The following is a 16,548-nucleotide window of genomic DNA, read 5'->3' as shown; positions in this document are numbered from 1 at the left end:
CGTTACGGGTGGGCTGCGCCATCTTTTCATTTGTGGTTTTCTCCACCTAGGACTGCTTTTCAGAGCAGCTCTTCCTAAAGAAGGTACCCGCCTCATCTGCGGGGGGTGGACAGGGTTCCCAGATCCCTGCAGAGGCTCCTTATAGTATAGGATTGTCCTAGATCAGGACTGAGGGCCCCCAGGAGTTCAGCCCAGGCACAGGGGACCAGCAGGACAAAGTCTGTGAGCTGGTGATTATTTTCTGTGGTTTATGCCACTTGCAGAGGGCTCAGCCACCCGCCTCGCTTTTACCTAGGGGTAGAGCCCCTTTCCTGAGGTCATCGGAACCTGCCTGGAAGACTTTCTTCTGCCTCCTAGGACTCTTTGTGGTTTTTAATTTTTTTTTTTAATTGTTGAGTCTTTGTGTAAATCATTCTCATTGAAAGAACACCAGGCAGGGCTCACTGTGCGCTTGTATGGGCCAGGCACTGAGAACAGCCCAGAACCAGGGTGCAGGTGAGGAGGAGCCCCAGGTGGGGCTAGGAGCTGCTGGCCTCTGGGGCTCTGGGGCCTGCTCCCTCAGCCAGCATGGCCTCTGCCTGGTGGGATCTTGGGGGTGGCAGAGAGCCTCGGGGGCCCCCCCACCCAGGGGTCTTCTCTAGATGGGACATGGAAGGGGGGACATCCCTACATAGGATGGAGTGAAAGATGAGATTGTTCCCTACTTGTAAGGAACTGCAGGGTTTGGCCAGATTCTGGAAAGCGGGTCCATTCAAGGGAGCCCAAGGGATTGGGGGTGATTATAGCTTGAGGCTTCGCATGGCAGGTGCTTAGTGCCCGTTGTTTGGTTTGACTTTGTGCCCTACACCAAGAGCTGGAGGCCTGTGGCCGGTGGGCTCTGGTGCCTCTTGCCTGGGAGCCTCGGTGAAGTACCCGATCTCTCCAAGCCTGTTTCTTCCTCTCTCAATCAGACATAACAAAATTATTTCATAGGCTTAACCGGGAGGGTTGGATGAGCTCCTGTAGGTCTGCCTCTTAGCGCAGAGCATCAGTGAATGGCTGTGATCACTGTGGTTGTCAGTCAAGTTCGGCAGCAAAGCCTGTTGATCTCCCAGCTCACAGCTGAGCGATCCCCTAGGTCAGGACCCCCATCCCGGTGGCCAAGGCCCTGGGTGCCACGTGCTTGCCTGTTAGCGCTGCCAGGGTCCCAGGGTCCCGGAGAGAGAACCCCGGTGCTTGGTCTCCTATGTCCAGCTTGTCCCTGGAGTTGTTTGGCTTCCCCAGCCCCCAGAGGGTCTGGCTTCCAGTGTTGATACACCATTCTGCCAGGCCTGGGCTTCTTGGCCTTGGCTGAGAGGAGGATGCTGGTGGGGGCCACGGACCTGTGGCCCTGGGAGGGACTAGAAACAGGCAACTCTGTTAGGGGTGTGGTAGTATCTGCTGGTCTCCCGTCCCCCATCTCTGTTTCATACACGCTTCAGCCTCTGGAGTCTAGAAGGATGGGGCCTTCTCTGTCTGATGCTGCTTCTGGCGGGAAGCGGGGGCAGGGCAGCCTCCAGACCTCCCGGTGTGAATGGGCGGGCTTCCTGAGCCCCATTGCGCAGGAGGTCCCCCGTGGGGCCCAAGAGCCAGATAACACATGAAGTACAAAGCGCGAGCGCTCAAGCCCTGCTTTGTCTTTTATGAGTGACCTTGAGCTAGTGGCTTCCCTTCCCTCCCACTTCCTCATCTGTAGCCTGTCAGAGCCCAGGCCCGGGAGGCAGGCTCCTTCCCTGGGTTTGAGTCCCGATTCTGCTATGTGGCCTTGAGCAAGGCTGTTACCTCTCGGAGCCTCAGGGTCATGCTTCCTCTAATGAGGGCCTGGGCCAGCGCACCCCTCAGCCCAGAAAGCCTAGAGTTTAGCCCCGGGAGTGTTGGCAGAGACGGGCTTGCCTCCCACACACCTCTGCCCCCCACTTTTCCTGCTCTCTGCAGCTGCAGCTCAGGGAGGGGAGACTCTGGAGTGGAGCAAGATGGTTTTCTGGCCCCTTCCTTGGCCCGAGGTGTCTGTGGTTGTCACCAGCTGTCCAGGAACAGTCTGAGAGCCTTTTGTGGGGCCCCGAGCTGACTGGGGCAGAGGGGTGGGGGAGACACAGAGACCACTCATAAGATCTAAGGCCCACCTGGGGTCGTGGCTGGTGTCAGGTTAACAGCCAGGGGCTGGGGCCCACCGGGATGGGGAGTGGCAACTTGGAACCCTCGAGAAGGAGTTCATTCACGGCCCTCGATTTTGAGTGACCCTGAGCAGTGAAAGGTGTTGCTCCCGAGGAGGCACTTTGCTGAGCTTTTGAATCCTTGGAACCTGCCAGGAGGGGTTGGGAGATAGAAAGGGAGAGACCTCGGGTCACCCAAGGCGCCACGGCCAGCCACGCCTGCCTCAGTTTCCCCACCCATGAGCCAGCGCAGACACCCACCTGTGCCCACTCAGGCCCTGACCGTTTCCTCTCTCTCCCCCACCCCCACCCCCGACAGGCTCCCCCCTGCACAAGCAGGTCTCTGGCCCGGTCACTGCCACCGCCGCCGCCCCCGCCCCCGCCGAGAAGCCGGGCCCCAAGGCGGCCGAGGTGGGCGATGACTTCCTGGGGGACTTCGCGGTGGGCGAGCGGGTGTGGGTGAACGGCGTGAAGCCCGGCGTGGTGCAGTACCTGGGCGAGACGCAGTTCGCGCCGGGCCAGTGGGCCGGCGTGGTGCTGGATGAGCCGGTGGGCAAGAACGACGGCGCAGTGGGCGGCGTGCGCTACTTCGAGTGCCCGGCCCTGCAGGGCATCTTCACGCGGCCCTCCAAGCTCACCCGGCAGCCCACGGCCGAGGGCTCGGGCAGCGACGCGCACTCGGTGGAGTCGCTCACCGCCCAGAACCTGTCGCTGCACTCGGGCACGGCCACACCGCCGCTCAGCAGCCGGGTCATTCCGCTGCGGGAGAGCGTCCTCAACAGCTCTGTCAAGACTGGGAACGAGTCCGGCTCCAACCTCTCGGACAGCGGTTCCGTGAAGCGCGGTGACAAGGACCTGCGCCTGGGAGACCGCGTGCTGGTGAGTTCCTTCCCCTCCACCCGCCCCCCACCACCCCCCCGCCTTCCCTGCAGGCTGGACCCCGGAGGGGAGGCCGGATGGGGAGTTGGGGGGCTCGGGCGGGGTCCAGGCTGGGGCACTCAGGCCTCATCAGAAGCACGGAGTGACCAGGGACGCAAGTAAAGTGAGCTCTGGAGACTGTTGCTGTGTGATCCTGGGCAAGTGTCTTAACCTCTGTGAGCCTCAGTCGTCCCACCGATAAAATGGGTTGAGATGCGAGAATACGTGCCTGTTAACGCTTGCTGATATCCCCCAATGATCCAGCCCACCAGCGTGGATGCACCAGGCCTGTACTGGAAAAGGCTGAGGACGGGAGCGCTCAAGATCCTCGGCCCTGTCACACCTAATCTGCTGTGACGCAGGGATCGCTGTTGCTGTGGGGGAGACAATTGGGTCACTGGAGCCAGGGGGACCACCAGCTGAGTCTTCCTGCGAAGGACCCCTCTTCTCTGGTGGTCCCTGGTATTGGGGCCAGGTTGCAAGGGGGCAGTGGTCCCCAAATCCTTCTGAGTCTGGATCCATACTTCCCGAGTCGGAACGAGGCGGTGCTTCCCTGTCACCTGCTGTGGCCAGGCCTGGGCTGGGGGTGGCAAAGTGATGATCGGACGGGGTCTTGTCCTGCTTTGCCAAGTCCAGAGCTGGGGTGGCCCCCCCCAGAACCACAGTGTTGGGAAGGAGAGAATAACACATGGGACAGTCCCAGAAGGGGGTCTGGTGGGCTCGGGTGTGAGGAACCACTGTGAGGTAGTCAGGTGGGGGGAGAGGTCCCTATGTTTATCAGAGAATCTTCCTGGGGGACAGTGGCGACCATATGCCGGGAGCGCCAAGGCTGAGTGGGGAAGGGCCCATTGTGGGGACCGCAGGAGGTTATCGCTGCCTGGGATTCTCCCTCCCTACCCCGAGGACCTCACTTAAGGCCGAGGTTCCCCCTGGAGGCTCCTGGGAAGAGCATTTGGGCTGGGGCAGGGGGACTCGAGGAAATGTTTACGGCCGTTGCCTTGTTGGATCCTCAAGCCCACACTGTGATATAATTTTTATCCCCACGTTGTGGACGGAGACACTGAGGCTCAGAGAAGTTTAGGAACTTGTGTAGTAACTTGCCAAGATGCAAACCAGCCCCCGAAGCCTGCCTTCCTAAGTCTCTCTACCCTGGTGATCTGTCTGGGGTCTACCCTCCCACCCCCCCGCCCTGGGCCGGTTTGCCAGCCTGCTTCCCTGTGGACAGAACCACCCGCTGCGGTGATCTGGTGGTGGACGTGGCCAGGCCTGGTCCCCCTCCTCTAGTGGCTTATAGTCCATGAGGTGATAGAGACTGTGATCCATGTGATTGCAGACATCAGCGTTTCCTTGTGAGTCTGGATAAGTGCCATGAAGAAACACAATGCTCTGAGAGCCCATCACGGAGGCTTGACCTGGTGGTAGGCATCTCCAAGGCCCGGTGTTAGGACTGAGATGCAGGGAATGAACTAGAGAAATAGAAGAGTAGCGGGGCTGAGCCAGGAGCAAGCGAGCTGGGGCAGAACAGTGCCCACGAGGCTGGCGTGCACTGACCCTGCAGGTCTGGGGCCGGGGTGGAGGGGGTTTGCTCTGTTTGCAGAGGGAGCTATGGGAGGCTCTATGCAGCAGCATGAGCAGATCCATGCTTTAAGCTCATCTGGCTTGCTGCTTTGCGGGGACAGGATGGGAGGGGCCAGGAGTGGAGCAGGGGAATGTCCGGGGGCTGCTGTGGGACAGGGGAGGCTGGACTCTCAGGGTCTGGTTAGTGTCACGTAAGTGCCCTGGGGGTGGTCTGCAACCTCTTTGAGGGAGGAAGTGGAGGCTGCGGGGGTGGTTATTGGCCAGCTCTGGTTGGTCCCCAGGCTGGGGGAGCAGGGAGGTTGAACCCCAGTTTGATCCTGTCTGGAACTCCCCTTGCTCCTGCTCCCCCTTCAGGGGGTGGGAACTGGACATGCAGGGCAGGGGGCATACAAGCCTGCATGATGTGGGCATTGCTCTAGAAAGGTCTGCCAGGCCCTACCCCATCAGCAGGGCTGGCAGCAGCCAGAGCAGACAGGCCCTGCTGACGTCCCACTGCTTTCTTGGGGGGGTTGCTCACCCCGGGCACTGTGCCCAGCACTTTCTATACCTAGTCCTTTTGGGTCCTGCCCGCTGCTTTAGAAGGTGGGAATTACCCTCCCATTTTACAGATGAGAAAACTGAGCTCAGCCCTGGATCACACAGCCTGCCCAGGGTCACGCAGCCGGGAGGCGATAGACCGTTCATTCCTCTATTTATACTCATCAACTGTGGCTGCCCTAGAAGCAGGATATCCTTGGATTCTGGGTGGGGGAGAAGAACTTGAACATGGGGTTTGTTTCTGCCGGGCGGATGGAGCCCCACACGGCCCCCCATCCCACCCGAGTCTGCAGCTTCTCTAGGGTCAGTCCTGTAGCCCGGTCCGCTGCTCACTGCCAGGATCCAGCTGGCCTGACCGACCCCCCAACTTGCTGCTCCCCCCCCACGCCTGCTGTAGACACCTGCCACATCACCTTCCTGTCCCTACCCTGCCCTTTAGAAAAATATAGGCTGGATGCAGGACTGGAGAGGCCAGAACTCGTTTGAGGACAGGGACTCTAGGAAAAACAATACCCCCAAAAAATATTGCTTTGCGCATTTTCTAAAATCCTGTGATCCTGTACATGCATAATCAGGGCCCTTCCCAGGGACTTGGAAACGGCTGGTGTAGAAGCTCTTAGCTTCACCAACTATACAACACCAGTTTCTGAACGGGGTCAAAGGCTTGAGCAGTGTTTATGTTCATTAAGTTGCACTGTTCTTCAAAGATACCTATGGATCCTGGTTTCACTGGGGCCTCAATGCTACCTCCTGAGGTCCATGTACTAGTTAAGACCTCCTTGGTCTCGCTGCACTCCCCACCCAGGTCCCAGCACCCCCAGAGGCCCCCATCTCACCTGGGATAAAACGCACCTGCCTTCCCACAGCCCCTGGGCCCTTGTGACCCACCTGCCCACCATCAGATGACCCGGCTTGCCTTCCCTCCGTCCTGGCCGGGCCCAGCTGCACTGGCCCACTCTCCTTTCCTCCAGTGTCCCAGGCCAGTTCCTGCGCCGGGGACACTGTCCCCCAGGGCTTCCCACAGCTCGCTGTCCCACTTCCACTAGGCTCTGCTTCATGGGCTCTTGGAGGTAGAGGCCTCTGATGTCACTCTGCCTAGCCCCTGCCAACCACCTGGATTAAGAGCATCTATTCCCTTCCTCCTCCACTGCCTGTTTCCTGCCACGGCCGGGAGCCCCACATGGCTGTGCCCCCAGTGCCTACTGGAGCCAGGAAGGCGCTGGAACGTACCTGCTGCATGAACGACTCAGGGCCCCCCTGGGTGGTCCCGAGCCAGAGGGGCACCAGGAGCGCCATGTCGGGGTTCCACAGGCTAGTTGAGCCCCAGCTTCCCCTCACTGGTTGCTGTTGAGTTCTGCAGAGGACCCCCGAGGGTTGCCCACCTCTGTCCCCTCCACTCCCCAAGAGCGACCCATCTCCCCAGCCAGCCTTCTTCCTGCCAGCACACCCCCATCCCTGCTTCTGCACACTTCCACCCCAGCACCCCGGCAGGAGCCGCTCCCACGAGCCCCTCGCTGTACCATCAGCAGCCCTGTAAGGGGGGCCGGCTTGTCCCCCGCATTCTGATGGCAGAGCTGGACAGCTCTGGGGCCCTGTCCTCTCACCCTGATTGGCTGCAGAGGCGAGCGTTTTAAGTGAGTCACCAGTTTGACTTCCTCAGAGGAAAGTCCCCGAGAAACGGATGAACTCAGTCTGCCCCCCCCCCACCATTGCTCTGTGAGACCCCGGACCCTAGCTGGTGCTTGGCCCAGGCCGGCAAGGACTCTGGGCCCTGAAAACCCACAGGAGGTAGAGAAGGGGAGGCCTGGGACTCCTCCCTCGGGAGGCTGGGGCTCGGGGCACGTTGCGGGTGGATGCAAGGGAGGAGTTCTCTTAGCGAGCATCAGGAGCTCTCCTGCGGTAGGTGAGTGGATAAATAAACTGCTCCATCCAGACGAGGAAATGTTCTTCGAGGCCATCAAGATAGGAGCTATTAGGGGATGCGTGGGTGGCTGAGTCAGTGAAGCGTCTACCTTTGGCTCAGGTCATGATCCCAGGGTCCTGGGATCAGGCCCCACGTCGGGCTCCCTGCTCAGCGGGGCGCCTGCTTCTGTCTCTCTCTCTGCCCCCCACCCTGCTCGTGCTCTTTCTCAAATGAATAAAATCTTCCAAAAAAAAAAAAAAAAGCGCTATCAAGCCATGAAAAGACACGCGGGAACCTTAAATGCAGATTGCTCGGGGTCAGAAGCCCGTCTGAAAAGGCTCCATACGGTGCTTTGATCCCAACTATTGACATTCTAGAAAAGCCCAACTTTGGGACGGTAAAAAGATGAGCGGTTGCTGTGGGCTGGGGGAAGGACAGGTTGAACAGGTGCAGCACAGAGGAGTTTTAGGGCAGTGAAACTACCCTGTATGATCCTATATCGGTGGATACTTGTCATTATACATTTGTCAAAACCCCCAGAACGTCTACCACCATGAGTCAACCCTGATGTCAACTGTGAACTTTAGTTCTTTTTTTCTTTTTTTAAAGATTTTAGTTATTTATTTGACCGAGAGAGACACAGCGAGAGAGGGAGCACAAGCAGGGGGAGTGGGAGAGGGAGAAGCAGGCTCCCTGCAGAGCAGGGAGCCCGATGCGGGGCTCGATCCCAGGACCCTGGGATCATGACCGGAGCCGAAGGCAGATGCTTAACGACTGAGCCACCCAGGCGCCCCTGAACTTTAGTTCTTGATCACATGTCAATACTGGTTCCTCACTGTAACAGACGCACCACACTAACGCAAAGGGCTAATAAGTGGGGACGGCGGAGGGGAAGGAGGCGGGTGGATATTATGGGAACGCTCTGTATTTTCTGGTCACATTTTCTATAAACCTAAAATCGTCCCCAAAAATCCATTAATTTTCTAGTAAATTGAATGCTAAATAAACAAAGTAAGAAAAGATTAAAATATAAGAAATAAACGAGAAGAGGCAGATTCTTAGTCTGGAGGGGTGAGGCCTGCCATACCCAGGTGGAGTCCTGGTGAGTGATCACTGCAGCATCTCGGGGCCCGCAGGGAGACAAGGGTCCCGAGGTTGTGCTGACCTGGCTGGAGGGTCAGCACCACACCCATCCCTCCTGGAAGCCTTTCCACTGTTTCTTGCCTTGCTCTCACCTCTGTGCGGATACCTGCCTGGCTCCGTTGTGCTATAGGAGGGAGGAACGAGGGGAGGATCGGGGCCCGGAGGCCGCTGCGGACCGAGGGTGAAGCAAAGCCTCCTTGGGCCCACCAGGGGTTGGGAGTGGACTCTCAGCCACAGAGCCGCCACCTGGGGTAGTGGGGATCTGGGACAGTGGGGCCTGGTCGTTATGCCCAGCCAGGATTGAAGAAGCAGGAGAGGGAAGCCCACCGGGCTCCACCACTCACAGACCACTCTGAACTTCAGTCTCTTCATCTAGGAGTGCGGTAAAGCTGCCCCCCCGCCCCCCCCCACAGAGTTGGGAGGTTTAGGACTCATGTCTTCAATATGCCCAGCACACAGTCCGTGTGGGAGCAGAGGGAGTTTTGATTGGCGAGCTGGTCCACGGGAGGCCTACTGTGGGGGTGTCAGAGGAGGTACCTTTGAAGTTCAGACAAAAGCCGTGGATCAACATGCACGTTCGCTTTTTCCTGAACCTGCCCTAGAACGGCAGGGAAGGGTTTTTTTTTTTTTTTTTTTTTTTTTAAAGCCTCAAGGACAAAGAGGACAAGAGAGGGGACAGCAACAATGACACCAGAGACCCAGGGTGGCCAAGTCCACGGTCAGCAGTCAGAAAAGCAGAGAAGCAATCGATGTCTCCCTCAGAAAGCCGAGGCTCGGGAGTAGGCTGCATGGTGGCCTCTGGAAATGGGGCTGATGTCGGGGCCAGAAACGGGAGAATTGGCTGAAAACTCTTCGGACGCCCCATCTCTGCCCTACTCTGCCTGGTGACCGTCCCTCCCTCAGACGGATGCTTCATCTCCCGAGCGGGTCGGAGAGAGTCTTGGGATGGGGGAATCCCAGGCAGGTTGGATTTAAGAAGGGGGATTCAGTGAACATTTGGTTCCTGACGCCTGAGTCCCTTTCCCAGCTGGCTGCTTCTAGAACTCTGGTCGCCAAGCCCATGCCCTCCTCAGTGGTGAACACAAGAAGCTTTGCTGGGGACGGTGGCCGGTCCTCTGGGAAATTAGAGAAGGTCACACAGGCATTAAATCTGAACAGAACACCACTGGATATAAGACAGTGCACAAAAAAGCCCTGGGAAATGAAAAAATCTGATTGCACATACAAGAAACCACACAGAAGTCTTAGAAGATGAATTTAAGGAAATCGCCCAGAAAGTAGAACCAGAAGACAGATGGAAACAGGAGAGAAAATAAGACTCAGAGGACCTGTCCAGCGGATCCAACTTCCAAATGCAGCAGTTCTAGAAAGAGAAAACAGGAAAAGAAGGCTGGAAGTCAAGTAAGGAATGCGGGGAAATTCCCCAAGATGGACAAGGGTTTCTTGGTTGAAAGGGTCCATGGGAGCGGAGGAAAGGGGTTGGGAAGAGGCTCCCACCAACGCACCACACTGTGTTTCTGCACAACCCTGGGACAGATAGCGAGTCCTCTAGTTTTCCGGAGCGGGCAGACAGGCTCACCTGCAGGATCGGGACTCAGATGGGCTTGGAACATCTCATCAACAGCCCTGGAAGACGGGCGCCTTTGAAATCCTGAAGGAAGGGACGCAGCCAAACTCACGCGAGAGGTGAGGGATGTGAATGTTCACACAATGACTTGTACAGGGATGTTATTCACACTGACCAAAAAAGTGGAAACCTCCCAAATGTCTGAGAGAGGATGAGCCGACAAACAAAATGTGATGTAATCCATACGCTGGAATTTTATTTAGCCACAAAAAGGAATGATGCTGATAAATGATACTGCTGCTGCTAAGCATGGGGGCACCTGGCAAACGTTAAGCCAAATGAAAGAAGACTAGACACAAACGGTCACATACTGGTGATTCCATTGAGAGGAAATGCCCAGAATAAGGCAGTCCACGGAGACAGAAAGTACATGAGTGGTTGCCAGGAGCTGGGGGTGGGGGTCTGCTCCTGGGCACGGGGTTTCCTTTTGGGGGTGATGAAAATGTCCCGGGATCAGATAGCAGTGATGGTTGCAAACTAAAAGCCACTGAATTGTATGCTTTATACTGGTTAAAATGGTGAATTTGATGTAACCTGAATTTTTACCTTGATGAAGCAAAAGGGAGGCTAGAGTAAAAAATAAGTGTCCCAAATTGCAAAGGTTCGAAGAGTTTATTTCCTCATGCACCTTTTCTTAAAAAGCCCTGGGGGGGGGGGATGTGTTTGACCAAAAATAAGGAAGTAAACCAAGAAAAATGGAAGACCTAGGATCTAGGAAACGGGGTCCAGCCCAGGAGAGGCGAAGGGACTCCTCAGGGCAATGGTGCAGGAAGACGCGAGGCTGGTGGCCTCATGGTGGGTCACGTGGCTGCAGGAGGGTCTTCTTCAGAAAGAACTTGATGGAATTCCCCAGGCCTTTCCCAAATGAGAAAATTTGGGGTGGAATTAGTTTTTTTTTTTTTAAGATTTTATTTATTTATTTATTTGACAGAGAGAGACACAGCGAGAGAGGGAACACAAGCAGGGGGAGTGGGAGAGGGAGAAGCAGGCTTCCCGCCGAGCAGGGAGCCCGATGTGGGACTCGATCCCAGGACCCTGGGATCATGACATGAGCTGAAGGCAGACGCCCAAAGACTGAGCCACCCAGGCGCCCCTGGGGTGGATTTAGTGTTAAGTCTGTAAAGGCTAGGCAAACAAACGATCGTAAAAGACAATTAGGGGAAAAATTTGTGCCGGCAAGGAAAAAGCACCTGCAGCCTCCCTAAGCGTTTACTTAGTCTCTGGAACGGTAAACCTGGAATATGATCAAAATCGAGACCTCGCTGCTTGGAAAGGGGGTAGAGTCAGGATGTGTGTATGGACACGCGTATGAGGCAGTGATGAAGGGGAGCTGATGTCTCCCCTTCCTGGTTGGAAAGTTGAGGGGGGTAACCCAAAATTGAGAAATCAAGAAATGACACTGTAAGTGTGTCATTTAGAAATTGGGAGGTACCAAAAAAATTCAACTTAGAGAGTTGCAATGTTTGCTTCTGGAGTGAGGCAGAGAAACTTCTAGGGCTTTTTATCTTTTTATTTTTAGATTTTTTTAATTTATTTTTGCGAGAGAGAGTGCACACAAGCCTGGGGGGAGGGACAAAGGGAGAAGCAGACTCCCCACTGAGCAGGGAGCCCGACATAGGGCTCGATCCCAGGACCCCGGGATCATGACCTGGGCCAAAGGCAGACGCTTAACCAACTGAGCTACCCAGGCGTCCCTCAGATCAGCCTTCCTAACCATCCTTAAATGTACCGTTCAGTAGTGCTAAGTGCACTCACATTGCTGTGCACCCGATCTACAGGTTGTCTTCGTCTTGCAAAACCGAAACTTGATTCCCATTAAACAACTCCCCATTTCCCCGTCCCCCAGCCCCTGGTGACCACCATTTAACCATTTTTAAGGGTAATGTTTATTGACACTCTAGTATGGGGCAGGCACTGCACCTAAGTACTTAATCCTCGGCGGGGAAAATAAATCAAATGCTTTTTATAGATGAAGACACGGAGGCTCAAAGAGGTCAGGTAACTTGCCCAAGCTCACACAGCTTGTACGTGTCAGAGTTTCCATGCAAGTCTGTCTGTCTGTCTCCAAAGCTCTTGCATGGGACAGCCCTGGGAAGCCCTGGTGTTAACCTGTACCCCTCCCCACTGCCCTTGGGCCTCTCTCCTCCTCAACCCCACCTTCCCTGTCCCCTATACACTGGAAGCAAGAGATGGGATGAGCCTGGGCACCTGGGCTGTCTCTGTCTGGGCCCACTGCATCCTCTGGACCTGAGTCTGTGTGCCAACAGGTTGGCGGGACCAAGACTGGCGTGGTGCGGTATGTGGGGGAGACAGACTTCGCCAAGGGCGAGTGGTGCGGCGTGGAGCTGGACGAGCCCCTTGGGAAGAATGATGGGGCGGTGGCGGGCACCAGGTATGGTGGACTTCCCCCAGGGCGCCTGGGAGGGGGCTCCTCTTCACCTGGGATGGGGGTGGAGGCTGGGGCTGGGGCATCTGAGGAAGCCGGTGTTGAGGCTCTGGGTAGCTGAGTCAGGCACCACAGTAGAGGTGCTGCCACCTTCCTTCTGTCTGAGGAATAGCATCCCCATTTTACAGACGAGAGAACAGAGGCCAGAGAGGTTATTGGTCAAGGTCAGGCAGAGTCACGGGCAAGTGCTAGGAGAGTCGTCGGTTCTGTGTTCCCTCTTGCATGCCACACGAGGCTATGTGGGGTGGGAGCTGTGGAAATGAGAGGGAGTGGTCCTGGCCTCCTGGGAGACCCCCTGGGTGACACAGGAAATAATCCAACACTGTCCAGTGCCCTACAGCCCCAGGTAGGGTCACAGCTGGGCTCCAGGTCTCATGCCCTCTCTGATGAGAAGGAACTGGCTGCCGGGAAGGCTGGGTTGGGAGGGTGGAAGGCTGGGGCCAGGGGTGTGAGGTTCTGGGTGAGCAGCGTCTGCCAGGGCCGTGGGGCCCCACTGCCCACGCTGGCTGTCCCTAGGCTGGGCTGTGACGGATCTGGAAAGGACTGGTGACTGTGGTTCAGGCCAAGCCACCAGGGGAGGAGCCATACTTCACCCAGCTCTTGCAGGAAATTAGGCTTTTTGCTTCTGCAGGCTTAAGGAAGGTCTCCTACGCAGGGGGGACGGTCCTGGCAAAGACCTGCCTGCAGGAAGAGGCGGGCTGGGGAGGCACTTTTAAGGCGAGGGGGAACTGGACGGGACCAGCTCCCCGGTCCCATGTGGAATCTGTGTCCCAAGAGGTTTTGAGAGAAGATAGGCCCGAGTTCCCGTGACAACGCTGTGCCTTCCTGTTCGCAAGATGGGTGTTTCTCTCGACTCACTCTTGCCTTCAGAATTTGGGGGCAGGTGGGGCAGTAGCCCCCACCTCCAAGGCGTCTCCTTCAGGCTTTGGTTGCTCCATGCTGGGAGCTCCATGGGCAGGGGTCAGTGGGGTTCCTTGGGTCTGGGGTGGCCCAGGGGCAGTCGTGAGAGTGGAGGCTGCAGATAGTGCTGGGGGGGGGGCTCTGAATGGTGTGTGGGAGCGAAGCCCAGCAGACTGGGGGGTCCAGTCCTGGCATTGCCATTTAGCCTCCTGTGTGACTTCAGGCAACTTCCTTAACCTCTCTGAGCCTAAATCTCATCTGTGAAATGTGGATAAGAGTAGAGTGGCTGGGGGATAGAAATGAGCACTCACATAAAGGGACCGGTGCAGAGTGGGTACTGGGTAAGTGTTATAACCCCTGACCCCTCCTAAATATGTCCAATGGCTACTTATGGCTGCAGAGAATCTCAGGCCCTATTCCCCTGTCTTCTCTTTCTGGGAGTCCCAACTATTGGTCGTGGGGTTAGGGTTTTGGGACCCCCAAGGACAAGCCTCTCTGCTGGGGGGAGGCTAGGGGAGGCTAGAGGCGGCTCTGGGCCATGGACCGTGACGGCAGTGTGGGTCTCTCCTGCCTCCCCCAGGTACTTCCAGTGCCCACCCAAGTTTGGTCTCTTCGCGCCCATCCACAAGGTAATCCGCATCGGCTTCCCGTCCACCAGCCCGGCCAAGGCCAAGAAGACCAAGCGCATGGCCATGGGTGTCTCGGCACTGACCCACAGCCCCAGCAGTTCCTCTATCAGCTCCGTCAGCTCCGTGGCCTCCTCCGTGGGGGGCCGGCCCAGCCGCAGCGGACTGGTGAGGGTGGAGCCGGGGAGGGGTACCCTGGTGTGTGGGTGTGGGGGGGCTAGGGACGGAAGGATCCAGGTGTCCCAGTCTCCCCTGACTTGCTCTGGTTCCAGGTATCTCTCCATGGGGTTTTTGAACAAAGGTGAAAGCTTAGGGACCCCTAGCTGGCTCAGTCAGTGGAGTATGCGACTCTTGATCTCAGGGTCGTGAGTTCAAGCCCCACACTGAGCATAGAGCTTATTTAAAAAAGAAAAAAAAAAAGAGAAAGTTGATATCTTTTAATAGGAAAGATTGATCCATTTACATTTATTATTTTTATGTTACCGATTTGTCAGTAGCCCTAACCCTAACCGCTTTCCTGGGAGTTAAGGAGGGTCATGCAGATACAGGACAGGTAATATGGGTGGGGGGCAGGTGCAGGGCAGGGGGTTCAAGGTTGCCAGAGGCACCCTGGGTGAAGGGAGAAGGCAAGGCTGCCCTTCTGGGCACAGGGCCTTCTGTGCAAGCTGAGGCTAGGTTGAGAATGTAGGATGTGTGCAGAGAAAGCGGCCCAGGTGAGGGGAGTCCACCATGAGGCAGAGCCCGGGTGCTGTGACTGTCGGGGGCCGGGAGTTCCATGGATCTCGAACATCCCCCTTACGTAGAGTGTCTAGGGCACTGGCCAGGAGGAGCAGGGCCCTGGGAGGTGAGGCGCTCGAGCTGCTGTCTGGATGGTGCTCCAGATCCCTGAGTCCCGCTCACACCCGCGCCTTCCTGCAGCTCACGGAGACCTCCTCGCGCTACGCCCGCAAGATATCAGGGACGACTGCCTTGCAAGAGGCGTTAAAGGAAAAGCAGCAGCACATTGAGCAGCTACTGGCTGAGCGGGACCTGGAGCGGGCCGAGGTGGCCAAGGCCACAAGCCACATCTGTGAAGTGGAGAAGGAAATCGCCCTGCTCAAGGCGCAGCACGAGCAGGTGGCTGGGCCGGCGGGGCAGGGGGCGGGGAGGGTGCCCAGAGGGTCAGCCTTGTAGGCCACCCTCACACAGAGAATCCTAACCGCCCCCCACCCCCGCCCTCCTCCTAGTGGATCTGGAGCCTGGCTATCTTGTGCTTTTTCCTACTTAACTAGAGTGGGAGCATTTTCTAGGTCATGGAAAATTCTTCCCTGTTTCCGAGGCTGCGTGGCCATCTATCATGGGCTGTGTCCTTACCGACGTGGCCAGTCCCCTGTGGTGGTTCAAGTTATTTCCAATTACTCATGTTGTCTAAATATACTCATGTACACATTTTTTGGTCTACACCCGTCCACGTTTCAGATTGTGCTTTCAAGTAGATCTGTGTGTTGGGTTTCGGGGCAGGGAGCCCTCACCCGTCAACTTGGGTCTGCTCCTATCACTTGCCTTCTCTTCTCTGCTGGAGATGTCTGTCTCCTACGTGACAGATCCTTCCTGGGTCCCCATCCCCACTGGGAGCCTGGCTCAGCCTGCCCTCAAGTGCTGGGATGATTAAGCCAGGCTCCCGTGTGTGCTGGGACAGAGGCCTTCCCAGGACAGCGGGTCTTAGGTTCTTAGGGGTTGAGGGACATGGCAGGCACCGGGGTGCTGGGTACTGGGGACAGGTGGACCTGGGGTTCCCACTGGGTGAGGCTGGCCTCTGCCATTCCTGGCGCTCGGCCGGGCCCTCCTCCCTCACCGCGAGGCCCATGGTCTGTGCCCCACCAGTGGGGGTGGCCCGAGTGGCAGGCCCAGCTCCTTGCACCCCTCTGCCTCTCTCGCAGCCCTCCCCCACCTGGACCCTGGGCCCAGGAGGAGGCTGACGCTGCGCTGGCCCTTGCTCGGGGCCCAGTATGTTACAGAAGCTGAGGAGAAGCTGCAGCGGGCCCGGCTGCTGGTGGAGAGCGTGCGGAAGGAGAAGGTAGACCTGTCCAACCAGCTGGAGGAGGAGAGGAGGTATGGGCCACCACCCCTGCCCTGGGCCTGGGGGACATCTGAGCTCTGCGGGCCTGCCCCTCACCTGCAAAGTGGGGTGATGATCCCCATCCCTGCAGGCTTGAGGCGTCACCACAACTGTCCACTGTTCTCCTTCCTGAATGGTGGGGGGGGGGTGGGCTTGCTGCACCTGCCCTACCGGCCCGTGCAGCGCATCCTGAGGGGAACACACAGGGTGGGGGCCCCCCCTCTCATGCCGGCTACCTCCACAGAGCTCCCAGCTTGGCTGGGTCAGGACCTCGAGGCTCAGAGAAGCAGCTCCGAAGCAGCTCCTAGAACCTTGCTTCTAGGAGTCAGCCCCAGGCTAAGGGCTTCCCTGCGTTGTCTCTCTCAATCTTACCATGAGCTCGGGAGGCGGTTATTGCCCCCATGTCACAGATGAAGAAACGGAGGCTCAGAGTGGGCGGGGATTTGCCTGAGGCCGCCAGGCTGTTGGTGATGACACCGGTTCTTTCTGTCCTGCCACAGCGCCAGTGGGGACTGTGGTTCCCTCTGTGTGGGGCCTCTGGCCTGACTTGGTCCTGGGGTCACCTAGCGGGACAAGCCGACAGGGGACAGGGCTTCTCTTG

The 16,548-nt window shown here is 57.3% G+C and overlaps 1 protein-coding gene across 10 annotated transcripts in view; it reads left to right on the top strand.

The window, feature by feature from the left end:
* The window catches only part of CLIP2 (CAP-Gly domain containing linker protein 2), a 73,704-nt gene that overhangs the window by 34,013 nt on the left and 23,143 nt on the right, over positions 1 to 16,548 (top strand). For all 10 annotated transcript variants that reach the window (XM_027611681.2, XM_027611678.2, XM_027611680.2 and 7 more), the window contains 5 exons: positions 2,491 to 3,050; positions 12,145 to 12,269; positions 13,804 to 14,017; positions 14,768 to 14,965; positions 15,837 to 15,940. In XM_027611681.2, the coding sequence (XP_027467482.1) occupies positions 2,491 to 3,050; positions 12,145 to 12,269; positions 13,804 to 14,017; positions 14,768 to 14,965; positions 15,837 to 15,940 (1,201 nt within the window). The remainder of the gene's footprint in view (positions 1 to 2,490; positions 3,051 to 12,144; positions 12,270 to 13,803; positions 14,018 to 14,767; positions 14,966 to 15,836; positions 15,941 to 16,548) is intronic.

The sequence above is a fragment of the Zalophus californianus genome, chromosome 10 (assembly GCF_009762305.2).
Source record: "Zalophus californianus isolate mZalCal1 chromosome 10, mZalCal1.pri.v2, whole genome shotgun sequence".
NCBI classification, from domain to species: Eukaryota; Metazoa; Chordata; class Mammalia; order Carnivora; family Otariidae; genus Zalophus; species Zalophus californianus.
Note: the sequence above shows the minus strand (reverse complement) of the source record. Positions and strands in the feature narration are given on the sequence as shown.